The 21,814-nt window shown below is 43.8% G+C and overlaps 1 protein-coding gene across 1 annotated transcript in view; it reads left to right on the top strand.

Annotated features, from left to right (window-relative positions):
- The window catches only part of LOC144506838 (kinesin-like protein KIF26A), a 215,824-nt gene extending 196,377 nt beyond the window's left edge, over positions 1 to 19,447 (top strand). The window contains exons 13-16 of the mRNA XM_078233194.1: positions 12,595 to 12,788; positions 13,290 to 13,313; positions 13,474 to 13,624; positions 17,973 to 19,447. Of these exons, the coding sequence (XP_078089320.1) occupies positions 12,595 to 12,788; positions 13,290 to 13,313; positions 13,474 to 13,624; positions 17,973 to 18,151 (548 nt within the window). The 3' untranslated portion in view covers positions 18,152 to 19,447. The remainder of the gene's footprint in view (positions 1 to 12,594; positions 12,789 to 13,289; positions 13,314 to 13,473; positions 13,625 to 17,972) is intronic.
- Positions 19,448 to 21,814: the final 2,367 nt, after the last annotated feature.

Genomic DNA, 21,814 nt, shown 5'->3' with positions numbered 1-21,814 from the left:
TTCCGCACACATGAGGACGGCCTCAACTGGGATCTTGGGTTTATGTCACACTACCTGTAACCCCCACGACTTGCCTGGGCTTGCAAAACCTCACTAACTGTCCTGGCTTGAGACAATACACACTTCTTGAACCTGTGCTTAATCCTCTCTCCACTCACATTGTCAGCATCTGTAAAGACTTGATTACTTGTTCAGACTCGTATTCTAACCATGATCTTGTAATTCAGTTTGTATCTATATATGCCCTGTTTGTGAAACAAATCCTGCACTCACCTGATGAAGGAGAAGCGCTCTGAAAGCTCGTGCTATCAAATATATCTGTTGGACTTTAACCTGGTGTTGTGAGACTACTTACTGTACCTGTCCCAGTCCAACGCCGGCAACTCCACATCATCAGTTAAAGCTGAAAGTTGGTGAGTTGGAGATGGGTTTAGCAAAGTTTTTTATGGGATGCAACATCCTCACTCACCTTTTCCCTCAGCTTGTGATAAGCTTGTTTCTACAGCAAGGCTGCTTGGTACTGCAGAGATGTTTGTTGAAGGGGACAGCTCCCCTTCCTTATGCAACCTGGAGGCAGCCAATCCGCTGGCCATCTTTATGTTCCAGGCAGAATCTATTACAGAATAGCTGTTCCAACTAGCAAACACCACGTACCATGGGGGAAAAATATGTAAGGCGGGAGTTTCCGACATCCACCCTCCCATGCCACGGGATGTTTTGTGGCAATGGAGGTCTTTGGCCAATGGCAGGATCTTCCATTCCTGCTGTTGCCAACAGTTTTTCAAGTTGTTCGCACCCTCTGCCATTGGGAAAACCCATGGAAGATCCTGCCAGCGCGAACAGCCGGAAGATTTTGGCCGTTGTGTGGAAAAGGGATGATGTATGGCCCCAGTCTATATATCATCATGGATTTTACTCCTAGTTTGTGGCCAGAATTTTCCGACTGTTCACGCCAGTGGGATTTTCCCACTGCAGTGAACGGAGATTTGGCTTGTCTCCAAAATCTCCGTGTTCGCTGCAGCGGGAGCGTGGCATGAATGGATGGTAAGATCACATGCCATATGTCTGTATGTACATTCAGGCAGCAGGCTGAGAGGAGTTGGATCTGTGGAGGTATCGAAGGCCCATTGTGATCTTTGTGGCCTCTTATTCCGCTATGGAATTTAGGATCGTAGTCAGAACATGTGGAGCAGAATGAATATGTATTAACAGACAAAGAAATATTACTTTGTGAATTGCTATCCTAACTGCCACCTCTTTTCCATAAATAATAACTTTGGCGTTCAAACCAATTGCATGTCTTATCTATGTTTACAGGTTCTTGTGACAGGTTGAATAAGTAATTCATTGCATCTCCATTAATTAACATTTGTAATTCATGATATTATTTGTCATTGATTATATTCTTTGTAATTGATTGAGCAGGAATGAATATGTAAAAGCAATTATGGAGCAGCAACCTTGTCAAGGAGATCAGAGAAGATAAATCACTGTAGCTTTATTCATTTGATGAAGTTGCACTTCTAAAATTGCTCACATCCTGTGATTTTTTTATGTATACTGTTGTTGCAGAAATGACCAAAGATCCTTGTGCCTTGTGTAGTTAGTTAAAGTGAGACTAATTAAACTGGACTAATTGGATAGCTTTCATAAAGCCCACGGACACAACACTATAAGGTTCGATGATTTATTGCACCTTACCAGATCACTCTGGCATATTGTAAAAGGCTTCACATATGATAAGGCATATTGAAGTGCAGTGACTGTTTTCATGTAGAAGAACATGTGAGCCGTTTATCACACAGCAAGGTTCCACAGAAAGCAATTAGATGAATTACGAACTGTTTTTTTATTTAGCGCCGTTGCACGATGGCAGGACTGTCGAGCAGGATAACAGGGGAACTCACTGATTTTCATTTGAAAAGTAGTATCGGATCTTTAACTGAAGGTATAAAACAGTGGCCGTGTAAGTGTTGCAAGTCTAGCTAATAATTATTAAGTAGGTGTCCAGAAATAAGGAAGGGAGCTCCAGTAGTTGAGACCCAGTTACAAGGCAGAGAGATTAGAACAGCGAAAGAATGTGATTTTTCATCTGTTGGAAAGTCTGGCCTGAATTTCACAAAATAACTAGGCCCCAAAAAGGTCGCTATTGTGGCATTGACCTCAAGCATTGACCTAAACCCCCCTCCGTCCTCAGAACTTTCAGGGTCAATTAAAGGGCATTAGGCACATTTCTGCTATCCATCTGTGCTGCCTCAAACTTTAATCTTGTTCTGCCCTTGGGGGAGTGGGAGGGGTTTGCCTGAGGCAAGGGGGCCAATTTGACTGCATTCTTGCCCATTCCTAGGGGTGGGGGGGGGGGGGGGGGGGGGCAAGCCAGTTTGCAGGCTTGCGCTCACCACTGGGTGCGTATGGGTCTTTACAGCTCACCTCACTAGTCCTTCCAGCTGTCACACAAATACTAGATCCCAACTGAGGAGCATAGACTTCCAACTCAGTCAGTCCTGACCCGACCACGGACAGATAGAAGCTGCGGCAGAAGAACAGAGGAAACTGTAGCAATAAACTGATGGAAACTCAGGAATTACAGGAATGTAACTAAAAATTGGGTAGTTCATAGAGTTGCTGACTGATCTATTTAGTTGATGTTTTACCGGGGTAGTATGTTGGGTATCTACCCCGACAGAATTTTTTGTAAGCCAAAACTTGAAATGACTTTTTCACAATGATCCTTTTCACAAGAATTGCCAGCCATTAACTGCTGCAGCTAAAACTTGGTGATGATTCTGCTCAAGATTTAGAGACAGGCTCTCAACTTCTGAAGGGGATTACCTGACTTTTCGACATTGATGCCATTTTCCCCAGGAGGTTTCACTGATCATTTGCTGACGTTATGGTGGGGGTTTGGGATACAGCCTCTGGAAATTCAGGATAATTCTTATAACCCAAGAAGTTTCTCTGGAGGAACAGAACTTTGGTTAGGCGCGTTGGCCATGTTAAATTCTCCCTCAGTGTACCCAAACGGGCGCCGGAGTGTGGCGACTAGGGATTTTCACAGTAACTTCATTAGAGTGTGAATGTAAGCCTACTTGTGACACTAATAAATAGAATTTAAACTTAAAACTTTTACAAGGGTTCACCCCTTTGATCTCCTCCCTCACTTTGGTGAAGCAACTTGGAAAATGGCATAAGCATCACTTAAATTGTTTCCTGGGGTGAACTTTACCGTTCCGCCCGCCATGAGAAGTGGAGTGGGCGAGGGGTGGACCACGGAAAGGTATGTTGACCTCGGGCGGGATTTTACGGTTTCGGGACGAGCGCGGCCGTAAATTCTCCCCCGCTCCTCATGATTCATTGACTGAAGTTCCAGTGGGTGAGAGAGGAGTGGGTGTGTCACGGTAACTCACCCCTTGACCTTGGCTTAAAAATTGATTCAAACCACAGTTACATTGTGCGAATTGAATTTGGTGGATGCTCGGGATATAATGAAAGGTAACGAGTGCTGCGGAGAAAGAAAGGTGCAGGGAGAACATGCAAATGAATTCTGAAGAATGTTTTTATCCTTATAAGGAGCTGATCTGAATAGTAAAGCAAGAAATGAAAGCTGTGATGGCAGGTTTGATTTATTTGTAAAGGCACGATCGAAAACTGTGATAGCACTCCAGGCTCATTTTTATCTTTAAAAGGAAGGACACTTGGAGGTTTTTGTGCAAAATAACAGAATGCATTTAAAATCTCCCAGTATTTGCATGACTTCCACACTTGACATGTTTGACGGTGATGTGTGCTCGTGGTAATGGTAATGTTCATTTCTGTTGTGCAATTACCTAAACACAACTCTGATCTATTTAAATGTGTCATGCCGCGTACGCCTTCTTGAATATGTTTAACGCTTCTTAGTGTTGCTTCAATTCTTCAAAATAAGTGCGGATTGGAGTAAATTAGATGACATTTGTTTTTGCCTCACTGATGTGGCTCTGGGAAAGTATTTTCCATTGTGCTTGACGTCCTGCACGGGCTTTAAAGTTTGATGGGCAGGACAGGACCACCTAGTCTATCGTGCCTGCTTCACACCATGTTGGCCGCAGCATTTCACCAAACGCTTCCTCCCTGCCCTCACCTTCCCTACACCCTGCTGTGGCGTAACCTACTGGGAGGGGCAAAAAAAAAAACCTCCCAGGGCCAATAATGAAAAATATACTCTCAAGGATTCCTTTCCTGCCCCCTCAGGTGAACAAAACCAGTTCAGGAGATCACTTGGAGCAAGTGTTATCCATAATGACACTTACTTTCTGTATGATGCAACATGCACCCAAGTTGGGAACTGGCCCAGCTTCTTCTTAAAGGTTTGCAGAGAGTCAGTATCCATAACACTTCACTCAAACCTAATCAAACATTTGGCATGGGAATCGGCTTAGCTCAGTTGGCAGGACGGCTGGTATGTGATGCAGAGTGACGTCAACAGCGCAGGTTCAATTCCTGTACCATCTGAGGTTATTCATGAAGGCCCTGCCTTCCCAATGTTGCCCCTCGCCTGAGGTGTGGTGATCCTCAGCGAAATCACCATCAGTCAGCTCTCCCCTTTGAGGGAGCCTATGGATATCTGAGACGAAGGCGACTTTACCATGGCCGTTGAACTCTTCATATACCTCGACAGATGACATTGGATTTTCACAATATACAATTTCCTGTTGCCCAAAAGGAATTCACCATGGATCTTTTTAGATGGTGAAAAAAATAACTTGCATTTATCAAGCTCCTCTCACACCTGGATATCCGAAAGCACTTTATGATAGTATATTTCTGAAATGTAGTCACTGTTGTAATGTAGGAAACACACTAGCCAGTTTGCACCCAGCAAGGCCCCATGAACAGTGATGAGATAATGACCACATAATCTGCTTCAGTCATCTTGTTTGAGAAATAAATATTGGCTAGGCCACTGGGGATAATTCCCCTGCTTTCCTTCAGATGGTGTCATGGGATAATTTATATCCACCTGAGAGGGCAGGCAGTGACTCGGTTTTAGCATCTCATCTGACAGTGCAGCACTCCCTCAGACCTTCAACCTTCTGGCTCTGGGGCGAGGGCGCAACGACTGAGCGAAGGCTGGCACCTACTTGATTAGATTTCTCATAATCCAGGGCAATGCGTCAGTGAGCCGAAGTCATTCTGAACAGCTGATATTAGCTCCGTAGCAAGTCAAGGCAGATGATGTGATTCCATTGCTTTTTGCAGTTAAACTGCCAAAAGAAATTAATTATGTTTTCCAGATTACTCTGTCACACACACAGAGTCGAAAAAAATTTGATGTGATGATTTAATGAGTTGATTACATAGGTTTGTATCTTGAGAAATACTTTTAGATTTGAATGAAGCAATTCAGAATTGTTATATGTGGGTTCAATCTTTAGGTTTCATCATATCAACCACAGATAGGAGCATCTCTGATTGCTTCCTTGTAACACTCCATCCACATCCCCCTTCCGTATCCCCAACCATAGTTTTACTGCTATGCCCTCACCCCAGAAAATTAAGATCCTCCAACTCACTCACATTCAAACTCTTGTTTTGTTTGTCATAATATTCCTGCAGCAATTGATTTGTTTAACCACATGATCAGCCCATCTTTGATGCCCTCGTCACCTATAAAACCATTACTCTCTCTCACTCTAGTTACTTCCCTCGGTATGGCCCTCATTGTCACTTTCTTGAGTCCAAGGGATGCAGACTTGAACAGTAATGGTGGATGATTGCTTTAATCATTTATTGCCTGATTTGGCTGGACCACATAAAGCACTATTAATGAATGTCAGCCGGTGGCTCTGACATCCATCATTATAAGTGCTTCGAAAGGCTAGTCATGGCACGAATCAATTCCAGCCTCCCGGACTACCTGGGTCCACTACAGTTTGCCTACCGCCGCAACAGGTCCACAGCAGATGCCATTTCCCTGGCCCTGCACTCAACCCTGGAACACCTAGATAACAAGGACACCTATGTCAGACTCCTATTTATTGACTACAGCTCAGCCTTCAACACTATTATTCCCACGAAACTCATCTCCAAACTCTGTGGCCTGGGCCTTGGCACCTCCCTCTGCAACTGGATCCTGAACTTCCTAACTCACAGACCACAATCAATAAGGATAGGCAACAACACCTCCTCCATGATCATCCTCAACACCGGTGCCCCACAAGGCTGTGTTCTCAGCCCCCTACTATACTCCTTATACATCGATGACTGGGTGGCCAAATTCCCCTCTAATTCGATTTTCAGGTTTGCAGATGACACCACTGTAGTGGGTCAGATCTCAAACAATGATGAGACAGAGTACAGGAATGAGATAGAGAATCTGGTGCGGCAACAATAATCTCTCCCTCAATGTCAACAAAACGAAGAAGATTGTCATCGACTTCAGGAAGCGTAAAGGAGAACATGCCCCTGTCTACATCATTGGGGATGAAGTAGAAAGGGTTGAGAGCTTCAAGTTTTTAGGTGTCCAGATCGCCAACAACTTGTCCTGGTCCCCCCATGCCGATACTATAGTTAAGAAAGCCTCTACTTTCTCAGAAGACTAAGGAAAGTTGGCATGTCAGCTACGACTCTCACCAACTTTTACAAATGCACCATAGAAAGCATTCTTTCTGGTTGTATCACAGCTTGGTATGGCTCCTGCTCTGCCCAAGACCGCAAGGAACTACAAAAGGTTGTGAATGTAGCCCAATCCATCATGCAAACCAACCTCCCATCCATTGACTCTGTCTACGCTTCCTGCTGCCTCGGCAAAGCAGCCAACATAATTAAGGACCCCACGCACCCCGGACATTCTCTCTTCCACCTTCTTTCTTCGGCAAAAAGATACAAAAGTCTGAGGTTACGTACCAACTGACTCAAGAACAGCTTCTTCCCTGCTGCTGTCAGACTTTTGAATGGACTTACCTTGCTTTACGTTGATCTTTCTCGACACCCTAGCTATGACTCTAACACTACATTCTGCACTCTCTCATTTCCTTCTCTATGAAGGGTATGTTTTGAGTGCGCAAGAAACAATACTCTTCATTGTATGTTAATACATGGGACAATAATAAATCACATCAAATCAAATCAAAAAATCGGATCCTACTCTTTCTTCGTAGGAACAGGAGTAGGCCATTTGGCCCATTGAGCCTGTTCTGCCATTCAATACGATCATGGCTGATCGGACACTTCAATGTCTTTTACGCCCACTATCCCCATAACCCTTTACCTTAATTGTTAATCAGAAATCTATCAACCTCTGCTTTGAACACAATGACTGAATTCCAAAGATTCTCAACTCTCTGTGTGAAGATATTCCTCCTCATCTCTGTCCTAAGTGGCATACTCCCTTATTCTGAAATTGTACCCCCTGGTTATACACTCCCCAACCAAAGGAAGCATCTTATCTGTATCCACCCTGACTATTCCTTTAAGTATTTTGTAGGAACAACGCTCTTCAATCATGTGGGCATCGCTGGCAAGGCCAGCATTTATATTGCACTTACTAATTGTCCTTGAAAAGGTGATGGTGTGAGTTGCTTCCTGAACCACACCAGACAATTGGTACACCCAGAGTACTATTAGGAAGGGAATTCCAGGTTTTTGACCCAGTGACATTGAAGGAATGACAATATTTTTCCAAGTCTGTCCAGTTGGAGGGACAAGTATTAAATGCTTGGCAATTGTGTTGTGTAAAACGTTACTTGCTACTTATCAACCCAAGCCTGAATGTTTTCCAGGCTTTGCTACGTGCAGGTAAAGATTGCTTCAGTAGCTGAAGAGTTGTGGGTTGTATTGAATACTGTGCAATCATAGAATCCTACAGTGCAGAAGGAGGCCATTCGGCCCATCAAGTCTGCACCAAACGGGAGAATGTGCAAACTCCACACAGATATTGACCCAAGCTGGGAATCGAACGCAGGTTCCTTATCATCAGCGAACATCCCTAATGTTGACCTTATGATGGACAGAAAGCCATTGATGAAGTAGCTGAAGATGGTTGGGCCTGTGACACTACACCTGCAGTAAGGTCCTGAGATATTTGACTTAAAGCAACCACGGCCATCTTTCTTTGTGCCGGGTATGTCTCCAACCATTGGAGAGTTTCCCCCCTCATTCCCATTGATTTCAGAGCTCCTTGATGCCACACTTGGTCAAATGCTGCTTTGATGCCAAGGGCAGTCACTCCGGAATTAAGTTCTTTTGCCCATGTTTTAACCAAAGCTGTAATGAGGTCTAGAGCCAAGCACCCCTGGTGGAACCCAAACTGATCAATGGTGAGCAGGTTATTGGTGAGTAAGTTCTGCTGTTAGCACTGTCGATGATGCCTTGTATCACTTTGCTGCTGATTAACAGTGGACTGATGAGATGGTAATTTTTGCTTTTGGTGGACAGGACATATCTGAGCAATTTTCCATATTGTCAGGTAGAAACTGGTATTGTAGTTGTACTGGACCAGCTAGGCTAGGGACACAGCTAGTTCTGGAACACTGGTCTTCAATTCTATATGTGGAGATGCCGGCGTTGGACTGGGGTAAACACAGTAAGAAGTCTAACAACACTAGGTTAAAGTCCAACAGGTTCATTTGGTAGCAAAAGCCACGAGCTTTCGGAACAGGCTGTCCCTTCGTCAGGTGGGTGGGAGTTCTGATTACAAACAAGGCACAAAGACACAAACTCAATTTACATGAATAATAATGATTTACATGAATAATAATGAATTCACATTGTCTGTACCTTTAAGACTTGATTAGCTGTAAAGGCTCACATTCCAATCATTATTCATGTAAATTGTCACCCGGTTGTTACTGCTCTCTGCTTTCTGTCTGTTAACCAATTCTCAATCCATACTAGCATATTTCCCCAATACCATGTGCTCTAATTTTATTTACTAACCTCCTTTGTGGGACATTGTCAAAAGCCTTCTGACTATCCAAATACACATCTACTGGTTCTCCTCCATCAATACTACAAGTAATATCCTCAAGAAGTTTCTACACATTTGTCAAACATGATTTCCATTTCATAAATCCATGTTGGCCCTGTCCAATTTTACCATTCTTTTCTCAATCTCCATTTATCACATCCATTTTAATAGATTCTAATCTTTTCCCCACTATAGATGTCAAACTAACAGATCTGTAGTTCTCCATTCTCCCTCTTCCTCCTTTCTTAAATACTGGGGTTCCATTTGCTACTTTCCAGTCCACAGGAGCCTTTCAATAATCTATAGAATTTTAGAATTATAGAATACCTACAGTGCAGAAACAGGTCATTTGGTCCATTGGGCCTGCACCGATTCTTCAACAAAGCATCCCACCCAGACCCTAAACCTGTAACCCCACGTATTTACCCCACTAATTCCCCTAAACTGGGACACTCAGGGTAATTTTAGTATGGCCAATCAACCTCACCTGGACATCCTTGGAGTGTGGGAGGAAACCCACACAGACACAGGGAGAACGTGCAAACTCTACACAGACAGTGACCCAAGGCTGAAATTGAACCCGGGTCCCTGGCGCTGCGAGGCGGCAGTGCTGACCACTGCACCATCATACCACCCACATTTTGAAAGATAACCACTGATGCATCCATTACCTCTCTTGCCACCTCCTTCAATGCTCTGGGAAGAAGCTCATCTTATCCAGGGGTGACATACAATGGTTTCTCTTTCCTCTCCTGCACCATGGTAAAAATTTGCAGCATGCTGCTGTGCAAAGGGACCTGGGTGTCCTTGTGCAGGAATCTCAAGGAGTTGGGTTGCAGGTGCAGCAGGTAATTAAGAAGGCAAATGGAATCTTGTGCTTCATTGCTAGAGGGATGGAGTTTAAAAACAGCGAGGTTATGTTGCAGCTGTATAGGGTGCTAGTGACGCCACACCTGGAGTACTGTGTACAGTTTTGGTCTCCTTACTTGAGGAATGATATACTGGCACTGGAGGAGGTGCAGAGGAGATTCACTAGGTTGATTCCGGAGTTGAGAGGATTGGCTTCTGAGGAGAGACTGAGTAGACTGGGGCTATATTCATTGGAATTCAGAAGAATGAGGGGAGATCTTATAGAAACATATAAGATTATGAAGGGAATAGATAAGATAGAAGCAGGGAAGTTGTTTCCACTGGCGGGTGAAACTAGAACTAGGGGGCATGGCCTCAAAATAAGAGGGAGTAGATTTAGGACTGAGTTGAGAAGGAACTTCTTCACACAAAGGGTTGTGAATCTGTGGAATTCCCTGCCCAGTGAAGCAGTTGAGGCTATCTCCTTGAATGTTTTTAAGGCAAGGATAGATACATTTTTGAACAGTAAAGGAATTAAGGGTCATGGTGAGCGGGCGGGTAAGTGGAGCTGAGTCCCCGAAAAGATCAGCCATGATCTTATTGAATGGCGGAGCAGGCTCGAGGGGCCAGATGGCCTACTCCTGCTCTTGTTCTTATGTTCTTATTATCTCAGGTGTTCCCAAAGGATCTATCCCTGGTCTCCTCCTATTTCTCATTACATGTTGCCTCTTGGTGTCATTATCCAAAAACATAGTATTAATTTTCACGTGAATATTGGCAACATCCAGCTCCATCTTGCCACAACCTCTTCTGACTTCACCACTGTTACTGAATGTCAGTTGCTTAATCAACATGTAGTACTGGATGAGCAAAAATCTCCTCCAATTAAATGTTGGGAAGATGAAAGCCGTCGCCTTCAGTCCTCTCATTTCTGACTCCATCCCTCTCCCTAGCACCAATCTAAGGCTGAACCAGATTGTTTGCAACCGTGGTGCCACATTTGACTTGAGCTGAGCTTTCAGCTATTGTGCCATCACTAAGACTGTCTACTTCTGCCTGGGAGACGATGGCCAAGTGGTATTATTTCTAAACTATTAATCCAAAACCTCAGCTAATATTCTGGGGACCTGGGTTCGAATCCCGCCACGGCAGATGGTGGAATTTGAATTCAATAGAATATGTCTGGAATTAGAATTTGCCGATGACCATGAAGCCATTGCCAATTGTCGGAAAAATCCATCTGGTTCTCTAATGTCCTTTAGGGAAGAAAATCTGCCATCCTTACCCAGTCTGGTCTCTACATGCGACTCCAGAGCCACAGCAATATGGTTGACTCTCAACTGGCCTCCAATGGCAACTAGGAATGGGCAGTAAATGCTGGTCAACCAGTGACACCCATGTCCCATGAATGAATTTTTAAAAATCACTCAACTCTGCTTCTGCCTTAGTTCATCTGTTGTTGGAATATCCATGCATATGTTCCCTCTAGAGTTGACTATCCTAAAGTACACTGTCCACCTCCCACATTCTACTCTCTATAAACCTGAGGTCATCCGTAACTTTGCTACCCATGTCCTGAGCCACACCAAATCCTGTTCACCCATCACTCCTGTGCTCGCTAACCAACATTGGCTTCAATTTTAAGCCAGGCCTCAATTTTTAAATTGTCATCCTTGTTTTAAACTCTCTCCCTGTCTCTGTAATCACCTCCAGCTTCCCGAGCTTCCAAGATGTCTGGTTTCATCGAATTCCAGCCTCTTGTGCAGCCCCAATTATAATTGATCTGGTGGCCATACCTTCAGCTGCCGAGGTCCGCCCACCCCACCGACACCCCCTTCAAGTCTCTCTTCCTCCCCACGTCTCTTACTTCCTTTAATACGCTGCTTAAAACCTCCCCTTTTCACCAAGACTTTGACCATCTGCCCTAATATCTTCTGATGAGGCTCAGTGTCAGATTTTGCTCCTTAATACTCCTGCGGAGTGCCTTGCAATCGTTTATTGCATTAAAAGTGTGATATAAATAGTGGTTGTTGTTGCAGAGCTCTGTGGAAAGAGTAGAGGAGAGGAACTAACAGGGCAGCTCTTTCAAAGAGATGGAATGGCCTCTATGCTGTATGATTCCATGGCAAAATAGTGCCAAAACAGGGGCGGCACGGTGGCACAGTGGTTAGCACTGCTGCCTCACAGCACCAGGGACCCGGGTTCAATTCTGGCCTCGGGTCACTGTGTGGAGTTTACGCATTCTTCCTGTGTCTGTGTGGGTTTCCTTCAGGTGCTCCGGTTTCCTCCCACAGTCCAAAGATGTGCGGGTTTGGTTGATCAGCAATGCTAAATTGCCCCTTAGGGTCAGGGGGATTAGCAGGGTAAGTACTTGGGGTTAAGGGGATAGGGCCTGGGTGGAATTGTGGTCGGTGCAGGCGCGATGGGCCTAAAGGCCTCTTACTGCACTGTACTGCTATGATTCTATGAAAACAAATGCTTTATGAATCAGTATTATTGATATAATTCATAGACAAGCTTTCAAATAAGATTCCGATAACCGAGTATGAATTATATTTGGATAGATTTATGGCTGACCCATAAAATTTGACTTTGTAGTGAGGAAAGGGCAACCCTGGTTCAGTCGTCAAGGTGAAGGCATTGTCCTAGACTTGCTCGTCTGGTCTGAATGAGCTTTTGCTGTTAAATCTTTACAATTTGGTTGAAAGATTGTTATGTTCTAAGTACGATAGGTCAATAGGAAATCTCACACCAAGTCTTCAGTTCAATAAACAATGGTGTAATTTTTGTTATTGTAGGTACTCAACGCCGCCGGTTGATTCCAGCCCCTCTGCCCGACACTTCATCCTTGGGACGAAAGCCAACGAGCGCCACCGGGCAATGGGTGGACTTGCCACCTCTGCCGGGCACCCTGAAGGAGTCATTTGAAATTAAGGTTTACGAGATTGATGATGTGGAACGGTTACAGAGACACAGGCAGGAGGAAAATGAGGTCAGTACATTTAGTACAACAAGTTTAGACAATCTAAATTATGGTATCAGTGAGGAATGGCTGCTTAAATAGAGACAGAGCACAATTACATCCAGGAGATTGACTGCAATTAAATTACTATAATTATTAATTTTACAACGCATATGTTGGAGTGCCCTTACAAAGGGGAGATAAAAATAATTACTATTCACAATTAATCATGCTTAGCCAGGAGAGATGGTGTAACTGGAGAAAATCTATGAATATATTATGAATGAACCTTTACAGTCTTTGCCTGCTGTATCAAACTTTATAGCCATTCCATGCCAGGGTCATTAACTCCTTTACAGATGAGAAAAGGTGTGCTCTTTGAAGTTATAATGCATCAGCAGTATTATAATCTGATTTGTCCCCAATTAACTAAGGATTATGCACAATATCTATGGTCATCTTTCTATAGAGGTTGTCACCTTAACTTTTTTTTTCCCCTTCCTTCCTTGTTCTTTGACAATAATGCCACAGGAACCTTTCCAAGATGTTGACAAGGTGAGGACCTCTCACAGATTTCTTGCCCTTGATACGTTTTTGTTTTCTCTACGATTTCCTAAAAAAAATGCTTAAAAGTTAAAAGAGTGGAAAATTCAAGCGATTTGCAGCTGTTTTTGTTCGAACTGCAACAAAGGGTGATTTGTGTGTGTCCTGACAGGGCTTGTCGTACTTCAACGCAAAACTGAAGATCTTGGAGAAGCGACAGCAGCGCGTCAGAGAATTAAAGGCAAAGCACGAGTTATTGATGAAGGAATTGGAGGATACGAAGAGTAGGCTAATGATGGACCCCGATAAGTGGAAATCAGAGTGTAAGTATGCCAGATAGCTCTCCCCACTGTACGAACGAAACAACAGGTTGGGCAAAAGGAACATGGATGTGCCTCCTTTACATCAATACAAAGTTGATTTGCTTTGCAATCAAAATGCAAATCGTAACTTAAGCAGCAAATATACGATGATACACTGAGTGTGAAATATGCACACATGTATCCAACCCCAGGAGGGAAACTCCAAAGCTAAAAAGGGCATGCCTAAATGAGTCCCTGGTTTTTAAAAATCATCAAGTCATGCACCAGTGATTTCAGGTGCAAGCCTCTTGCCTAGTAAGCATTCACTTGTCAATATGCAAGGAGCAAACTGGGGGTTTTATGTAAATGTGATCAGTCTGGTAGACTGTTTCACAGTTGACGAGCTCTCATGCAGATTTCGACAATGAGCAGCAAAAAAGGACAATTTAAGCATTAATGCTGCACGTTAGGTGGACAGTCAACCATTCTTAATCCAAGGGATCAATTATGATTTTGAAAGAGGGCTCTGAAGTCTGCAGATGTGTGCCGAAGCTAAATTCTGCAGCTTTTGTTGCGATTTCTCGGTAGATTCCTGGCTCTTCACCGTGGAAAAGGTTAGCTCTTTTTAGTAATTGCAAAATAAAGGAACATTGATGCTTGGTTGAAGAGCAATGGAAGGGTAAAATGTCCTGCCGTATCAATAATCGCCTCAACAATAGTTGGGCCTATTGTGATGATGTAGGAGAGGTTGGGTAGTCACCATAGAATCATAGAATTCCTACAGTGCAGAAGGAGGCCATTCGGCCCATCGCTCCTGCACCGGCCACAATCTCACCCAGGCCATATCCCTGCAAACCCGTGCATTTCCCCTGCTAATCCCCCTGACACTAAGGGGTAAATTGGCACGTCAATCAATCTAACCCGCACATCTTTAGAGTGTGGGATGAAGCCGGAGTACCCGGAGGAAACCCATGCAGACACAGGGAGAATGTGCAAACTCCACACAGACAGTCATGCAAGGCTATAACTATACTGGGGTCCCTGGCACTGTGAGGCAGCAGTGCTAACCATTGTGCCACCATGCTGCCCAGTGACCAGTGATCCTTGTGCCTAACATTGCCAGATTATAGAGTGTTAATTAATTACCTTCACGCCAATAGTAGTCCCTGTTTCAGTGGGGGTTTATTCTGGGCAGTCGTAAATGGACTGAGGCAGTGACTGGTAAGGAATGGCCAGAGAAAAATCAGCCAGACAGCTGCATGGGAGGCTGGTACAAATAATTCTGGGATCTGGCAGGCCAGAACTCAGGTTGTACACCTCATTGGGACCCATTTCCGCATCTGAAACTACCTGGATGCTAGTTTATCACAGAGGGCCAGATAATGGGTGGTTTGGAAATAGGGGATGGGGGGTTTCCAGTGCGGGAGCAGCCCTGCCTCCTCCGAACATCACTGGCCAGGTTTGGGGTGGATGGCAGCATCTCTTAATGGAGGCATCATTGCATAGTTCCTCTTCTGGACAAATGATTTCCTGCCCCTCTTGGGCCTATTCTGGCAGAGCTATCTGTCATCTCCTTGACTAGGGGTTCCAAGGAAATTCAGACCAATGTGTTGGATGAAGCTATTGTTTATACCATTCTTAAAGTTATAGATGCAATGCGCAGAGCAGATCTGGTGAGCCCTAAATCCATCTGCCTGCTTGCTCCAAAATTCAACTCAAATTGAATCCAATTGATGGTCCCCACAAGAGAGACACACAAGATCTGAGCTAACAAGAAAAGGCATTGCCTGATTCTGGGCTTGGTCTGACGCTTGACTTAGCCAAAATTCTTGATTTCTCGAGGAATTAAGGGCTATGGGGAGAGAGCGGGTAAATGGAGTTGAAATCAACCATGATTGAATGGTGGAGTGGACTCGATGGGCCGAATGGCCTTACTTCCGCTCCTATGTCTTATGGTCTTAAAAGACCGAGAAGCGTATCCCAGTTAGGTGATCTTGGTTTCATCCCTAACCATTCATTGGAGCCCCCCTGACAACTCCGTTCACTTGTTCAGTGGCTGAGCCATTAAGAACAGGAAAATTCCAGGTTCAATTCCCAGTCTAAAATTAACTAGGTTCCAAAGCAGTGTCGTTGTAATGATGCTAAAGTGAGCTTGGAAGGGGGAAAATCATGTTGGATCTTGTTCTTAACCTCTACTCAATGGTTTCTGCTGGAAGTGCCGACATGTGGATATTGGGTAAGCCCACAACCAGACTTGATAGCAATGCATCTTCTGATAAAGAGCCACCGCCACTCAGTATCAAAACCCACACATGAATAATTGCCACTTTGCCAAATAGTTTTTATTGCCATTTTTTCCCCTCCTCGGCTAAACCTCAGCTCAATGGATGTTAGTTTCTCTCAAGTGCTTCGCTTAGTTAGCCATCATCCATCTGTAAGATTTGGCATTGGCTTGTGCATTTACCGAATCTCAGTGAATCAGTAAGCTCTCGTGTATTTTAAATGGTGCACATCAGGTTGAAGCTAAGCCACAGAACCTGATGAAACATGTTGAAACCTAACATCTGTCTAGAAAGGAAAAGGGTCTTTAACAAAATATTAAAGAATTGCAGTTCATTTACTGTATTAATCTTGCAAAGTAAGAGGGAAAAGTAGTGTTGCAAAGTTGATAAACTATACATTCTATTCCCAGTTAATGTGCAATCAATGAAAGGGCCTGTTGTAAGTAACTGTTGCTCAGAAGATGACAAATTCAGACATATGACCCAGGGTAATATTTACACCGATTTGTGTATGAATAAGAGCCTTTATTTTGTATGTCACTGGTTTTCTGTTTATTTGACCTGGATATGCTGCATGGATAAAGGATAAAGCTAAATAGAATATGTAATTGAATGTGCTGTATAGAAAATGCTTCCTTCAGCGAGCGATTCTATCAAGGATTTACTCTTCCAAATTGTTTTTTTTTAATGCAATCCCATGATTTTGTATTTTAAGAAAGGATTATCTAGAATTTCTGTAACTCCTATTATAATTTCAGTAGAAGCTTGGCAGAGCTCCCAAAGAAACAGATGCAGATGGTTAAAAATGTTCCTTTAGGCCTTGGCACCAGGGTTGATGGCATTTTTGCCAAAGTTACATGGGAGGATCATGACAACTGCAGCAGAAATTTTTCTTGATATACGATTGACTGTTTTTCATAGAATCCCCACAGTGCAGAAGGAGGCCATTTGGCCCATCACGTCTGCACCAACTCTCCCACAGAGCATCTTACAGAGCATGGTGGCACAGTGGTTAGCACTGCTGCCTTACAGCGCCAGGGACCCGGGTTCAGTTCCTAGCTTGGGTGACTGTGCAGATTCTGCATGTTCTCCTGCATCTGCGTGCGTTTCCTGCGGGTGCTCCGGTTTTCTTCCACAGCTCAAAAGACATGCTGGTTAGATGCATTGGCCATGCTAAATTCTCCCTCAGTGTATCTGAACAGGCGCCAGAGTATGGCGACTGGGGGATTTTCACAGTAACTTCATTACAGTATTAATGTAAGCCTACTTGTGACACTAATAAATCAACTTTAAATTTATCCAGACCCACCTCCCTGCCCTACCTCCATAACCCCCCATTTGTACCCCATTAATATCCCTAGCCTATGCATCTTGGGACACCAAGGGACAATTTAGCACAGCTAATCCACAAAACCCGCACATCTTTGGACTGTGGGAGGAAACGGGAACACCTGGAGGAAACCCACGCAGACACGGGGAGAACGTGCAAACTTCACACAGTCACCCAAGGCTGGAATTGAGTCTGGGCCCCTGGCACTGTGGGGCAGTTGAGCTAAATGATGTGCTAGCATAGCTTACTAGACCAGCTATTTGAGAATTGGCATGGTGAGAACTGTGTGACAAAAAGGAATTGAACCTTTTTCTCTCTTGCCTCTCCCATACATATGCCAAAAGAGAAACCTTACTATATCCTGTGTCATGGTGTGCCAGGATGTTGGCATTGACTCATGCTTTCCCAAGAAGTACATTGCCAATCTCAGCTGTGTCAATGAGCAGAGGTTAAGGAGCGGGAAGAAACAAGATAAACCCTAGCCAGTCATGCCTGCTCTCATGCACCATTTAGTGGCTGATTAGAGAAGAATATGTCAGAGGTTGTGTTATACCTATTCCTGCTGCAGATCAGTATGTAGCTAAAGAGAAGATAAGAAAAGTATCTTTAAAAAAGGGGGTAAAGAAAAAGAGACTTTATTGTCCATAGGTTTTCATGTATTTGCTTAAAATTCAGAAGTAATGATTTTTAATTCCAAATCTTTGTGCACTTGTCATCTGTTGTTTGCCTGATCTGCTTGCACTATCTCTGCTAACAGTCGAGGTTGACCTAGACCTGGATAAAGAGTCCCTGGAGTACCTGGAGGCACTGGAAGAGGTAACAGAGGAGCTCGAACAACGTGTCAACCTATGCAAGGCAAGGATAATGATGGTGACCTGTTTTGATATTGGCGTGATCACTGAAGCAAATGATGGACCGAGGGAAGTGCAAGTTTGAAGACGGGGCCACTGGTGGGAGAGCATAAAATCCAGGCCATTGCACCGTGAAAGCAGCCAGCGCGTGAAGCAAAAAGATTTTAAGGAATTTGTGTTGTGAGGGGAGGTGGGCGATGTGGAGACAGAGGAAGGTGGCAGAGAATGTAGAGAGAGAGAGAGAGAGACAGAGATCTGATGGTGGTGACAGTGAATCTCGATGGTGAGCTGTGTAAATCAATACAGTGCCTCAGAGCTTAAACACAATGAAAGCTTAAATTGTTCATGCGAACCATTTCCTTTCCCTAAAGGAAGAGTGAAGGCAACATAAACCAAGGAGAACAAAGAACTGAAAAACCTTAAAGTGCCTTTTAGATTCACTTGATTTATTTGCATTGGTGCTAGTAACGAAACCAGCATACCTAAGTAAACATTGAAACAAATTGCTTATTTTATATTGTATATTGTATTTATATGACATATGTAAAAAAAATTCATTGTAGCAAAGCAATAAGTAAATTATGTTCACATCTCGGACTTCGCCTTCTTGTTTAGAGAGCCGGTTATATGTTTTCAATTGTGGAATGTTGCCACGAACATTACGGTATTCTGTTTTATCAGTGGTGTTTTTTTAAAAAGTTTCATTAATTGAGGCATATTATAAAATGTAATGATTTTTTTTTTGGGGAGACTTTTTTTATATGGAACCCGGTGTCTGTTTTTGAGCCACTTCTTTGTACACACTGCTATCGATGCAGAAGGGCAGAATGAAATTCCTAGTTTTTTAAACCAGTCATAAATAAATCAGCGGAGAGGTCACTGTGCCAAATGACAGGAGCTGAGGCTAGCAGCAGCAATCCAGTGTCGCCGCAGAGTGACTCTGCCTGGTGAATCCCATCGTGTAAATCATCAACGATCAAATTTATATACTCTTTTTTAGGAACCAAAAACAGGTTTACAAAATAATAACAGGATTGATTTCTGAAGTGATTAATTATGTTGTTTTAAAATATCGCATCTCAGGATTTCTGCAAAAAAAAAGACAAATTTGATAGAAGAGCTATTTGAGCATTGCATAAAAAGTTTATGTAAGTTTTTTTTCTTTTTATTACTGGACAGCATCAACTATTGTGATGAATTATTGCCAAACGGAAACAGTTTTACGTGAAGAAATAATAAATACAGTATCACAATTCATTGTGAATGGTATTTTCTGACGTTTTATTTGTAAAGGCTTTTTTCAGAATCTTTGTATAAATGTATATTATGGTAGTTGCATTTAGCTTTTTATCTGTGAATAAATGACATGTCCACTGGTATTAATATTTCTGTTTCATGGTTCTAATTTTACATTGATAAAGCATCAAGATTAATATTGAATATTGCACTGACAGTCAAATATGAATGCATAGAATCCCTACAGTGCAGAAAGAGGCCATTCGGCCCATTGGATCTGCACCAACTTTCTGACACAGCATCCCACCCCAGGCCCTATCCTCGTAACCCCATGTGTTTACCCCGCGAATCCCCCTAACCTGCACATCTTGGGACACTAAGGGGCAATTTTGCATGATCAATCCACCTAACCTGCACATGTTTGGACTGTGGAGGAAACCAGAGCACCCGGAGGAAACCCACGAAGACATGGGGCGAATGTGAAAACTCCACATAGACGGTGACCCGAGGCCGGAATTGAACCCGGGGCTCAGTGCTGTGAGGCAGCAGTGCTAATCACCGTGCCGCCGTGCTGCTCACAAATATAATGCAATTTTTAAAAAAAACTACTTTCTTTAGAATGTCCTAGTCATACTGCATGAGTAACTGGAAGAAAGTAGAATTCCTGATCACCTGAGATTAAGATCTATGGTCGGGATTTTGCGCCTCCTCATGGCGTGTTTTGCGATGGCGGTGGTGACCCATCATTAGCCGGCAGTGGGTTCTTGCAGTCCAGCTGCTGTCAGCTTCCAATTGTTCATGCGGGGATACCCACGGTGAGGGGTCGGCATCAGCGGGTCCGGAAGTTCCCGCAGGTGGGATTGGCCAGCAAATCCCGCCCTTTGTTCGTTTGGAAGGGTCTCGGCATAAAAAGGTGAAGACTGACATGTAAGAAAACTTTAAGGACAAGAAAGGGTCTTTGTAGTTCCCCAGTATGTAGCACCCACTGTACCACCCAGCTACACTTTGAACACCCTTAATACTTTGGCCTCTATCGCCCCATATTATCTAAATGGTGAGAGATTGTGGAGCTCTGAGGTGCAGAGGGATCTGGGTCTTCTATTGCATGAATCGCAAAAGTTTAGTATGAATCTACAGCAAATAATTAAGAAGGCTAATAGAATGTTATTGCTCATTATGAGGGGAATTAAATACAACGGTCAGCCAGATTATGCTTCATTTGGTATTCGTGAGACCACATCTGGAATACCGTGTGCAGTATTGGTCTTCATATTTAAGGAGGGATGCAAATGCGTTGTAAATCTTCTGTTTCCGAGACCTGGAATGGATGGATTGTCTTGTGAGGAAACATTGGACAGGCTAGGCTTGTATCCACTGGAGTTTAGAAGAGTGAAAAGTGACTTGATTGAAACATATATGGGCTTGAGGGGGTTTGACAAGGTGGATATGGAAAGAATCATAGAAATCATAGAAACCCTACAGTGTAGAAAGAGGCGATTCGGCCCATCGAGTCTACACCGACCACAATCCCACCCAGGCCCTACCCCCATATCCCTACATATTTACCCGCTAATCCCTCTAACCTACCCATCGCAAGACAGTAAGGGGCAATTTTAGCACGGCCAATCAACCTAACCCGCACATCTTTGGACTGTGGGAGGAAACCGGAGCACCCAGAGGAAACCCACGCAGACACGAGGAGAATGTGCAAACTCCACACAGACAGTGACCCAAGCCGGGAATCGAACCCAGGTCCCTGGAGCTGTGAAGCAGCAGTGCTAACCACTGTGCTACCGTGCCGCCCCTTTTGTGGGAGAATCTTGAACCAGGAATCTAGAATGTTTCCTTTTGTGGGAGAATCTAGAACTTGGGTCACTATTTAAGAATAAGGGTTGCCCATTTAAGTCACAAATGGGGAGATTTTTTTCTCACAGATTATCACGAGTCTTTGGAACTCTCTTCCACAAAAGCTGGTGGAAGCAGAGCCTTTGAATATTTTTAAGGCAGAGCAAGATAAGCTTGATAAGTAAAGTGAAAAATTATGGGGTTGGTGGGAATGTGGAAAAAGCAGATCAGCCATGATCTTATTGAATGGTAGAACAGGCTCGATGGGCCGAGTGGCCTACTGGTGCTCCTAATTCGTATGTTTGTATCCTTCACTTGCGAAATGATCACTTTCAGATGTCCACTGTTGCACTCAGATGTGGGGAAGGGGTTTTTGCAAGAAGGAATGGAGGTGCCTAGGACAGGGGACATTAAAACCTTCTTTGTGGGATCCAGAGGAGTACTCCTGTTCCGCCAGTTCCAACAAAAAACAGTTAGAAATTCACCTTTCTCTTCATGCTCCCATCCTTTACTGAACATCACTCTTTTATGCACCTTATTCCTCTTTTATACATTGTGGTCAGATCTTAACATCATCAGAGTCCAATTTGGATATTTAAAGGGCCCGAGCCTCCCATTGCGACACGCTAGTTTTTTGGCATGTCGAGGTGGGAGATGCATGTGTTGG

The sequence above is a fragment of the Mustelus asterias genome, chromosome 18 (genome assembly GCF_964213995.1).
Source record: "Mustelus asterias chromosome 18, sMusAst1.hap1.1, whole genome shotgun sequence".
In the NCBI taxonomy this organism is placed as follows: domain Eukaryota; kingdom Metazoa; phylum Chordata; class Chondrichthyes; order Carcharhiniformes; family Triakidae; genus Mustelus; species Mustelus asterias.
This window is presented reverse-complemented; position numbering and strand designations above follow the sequence as displayed.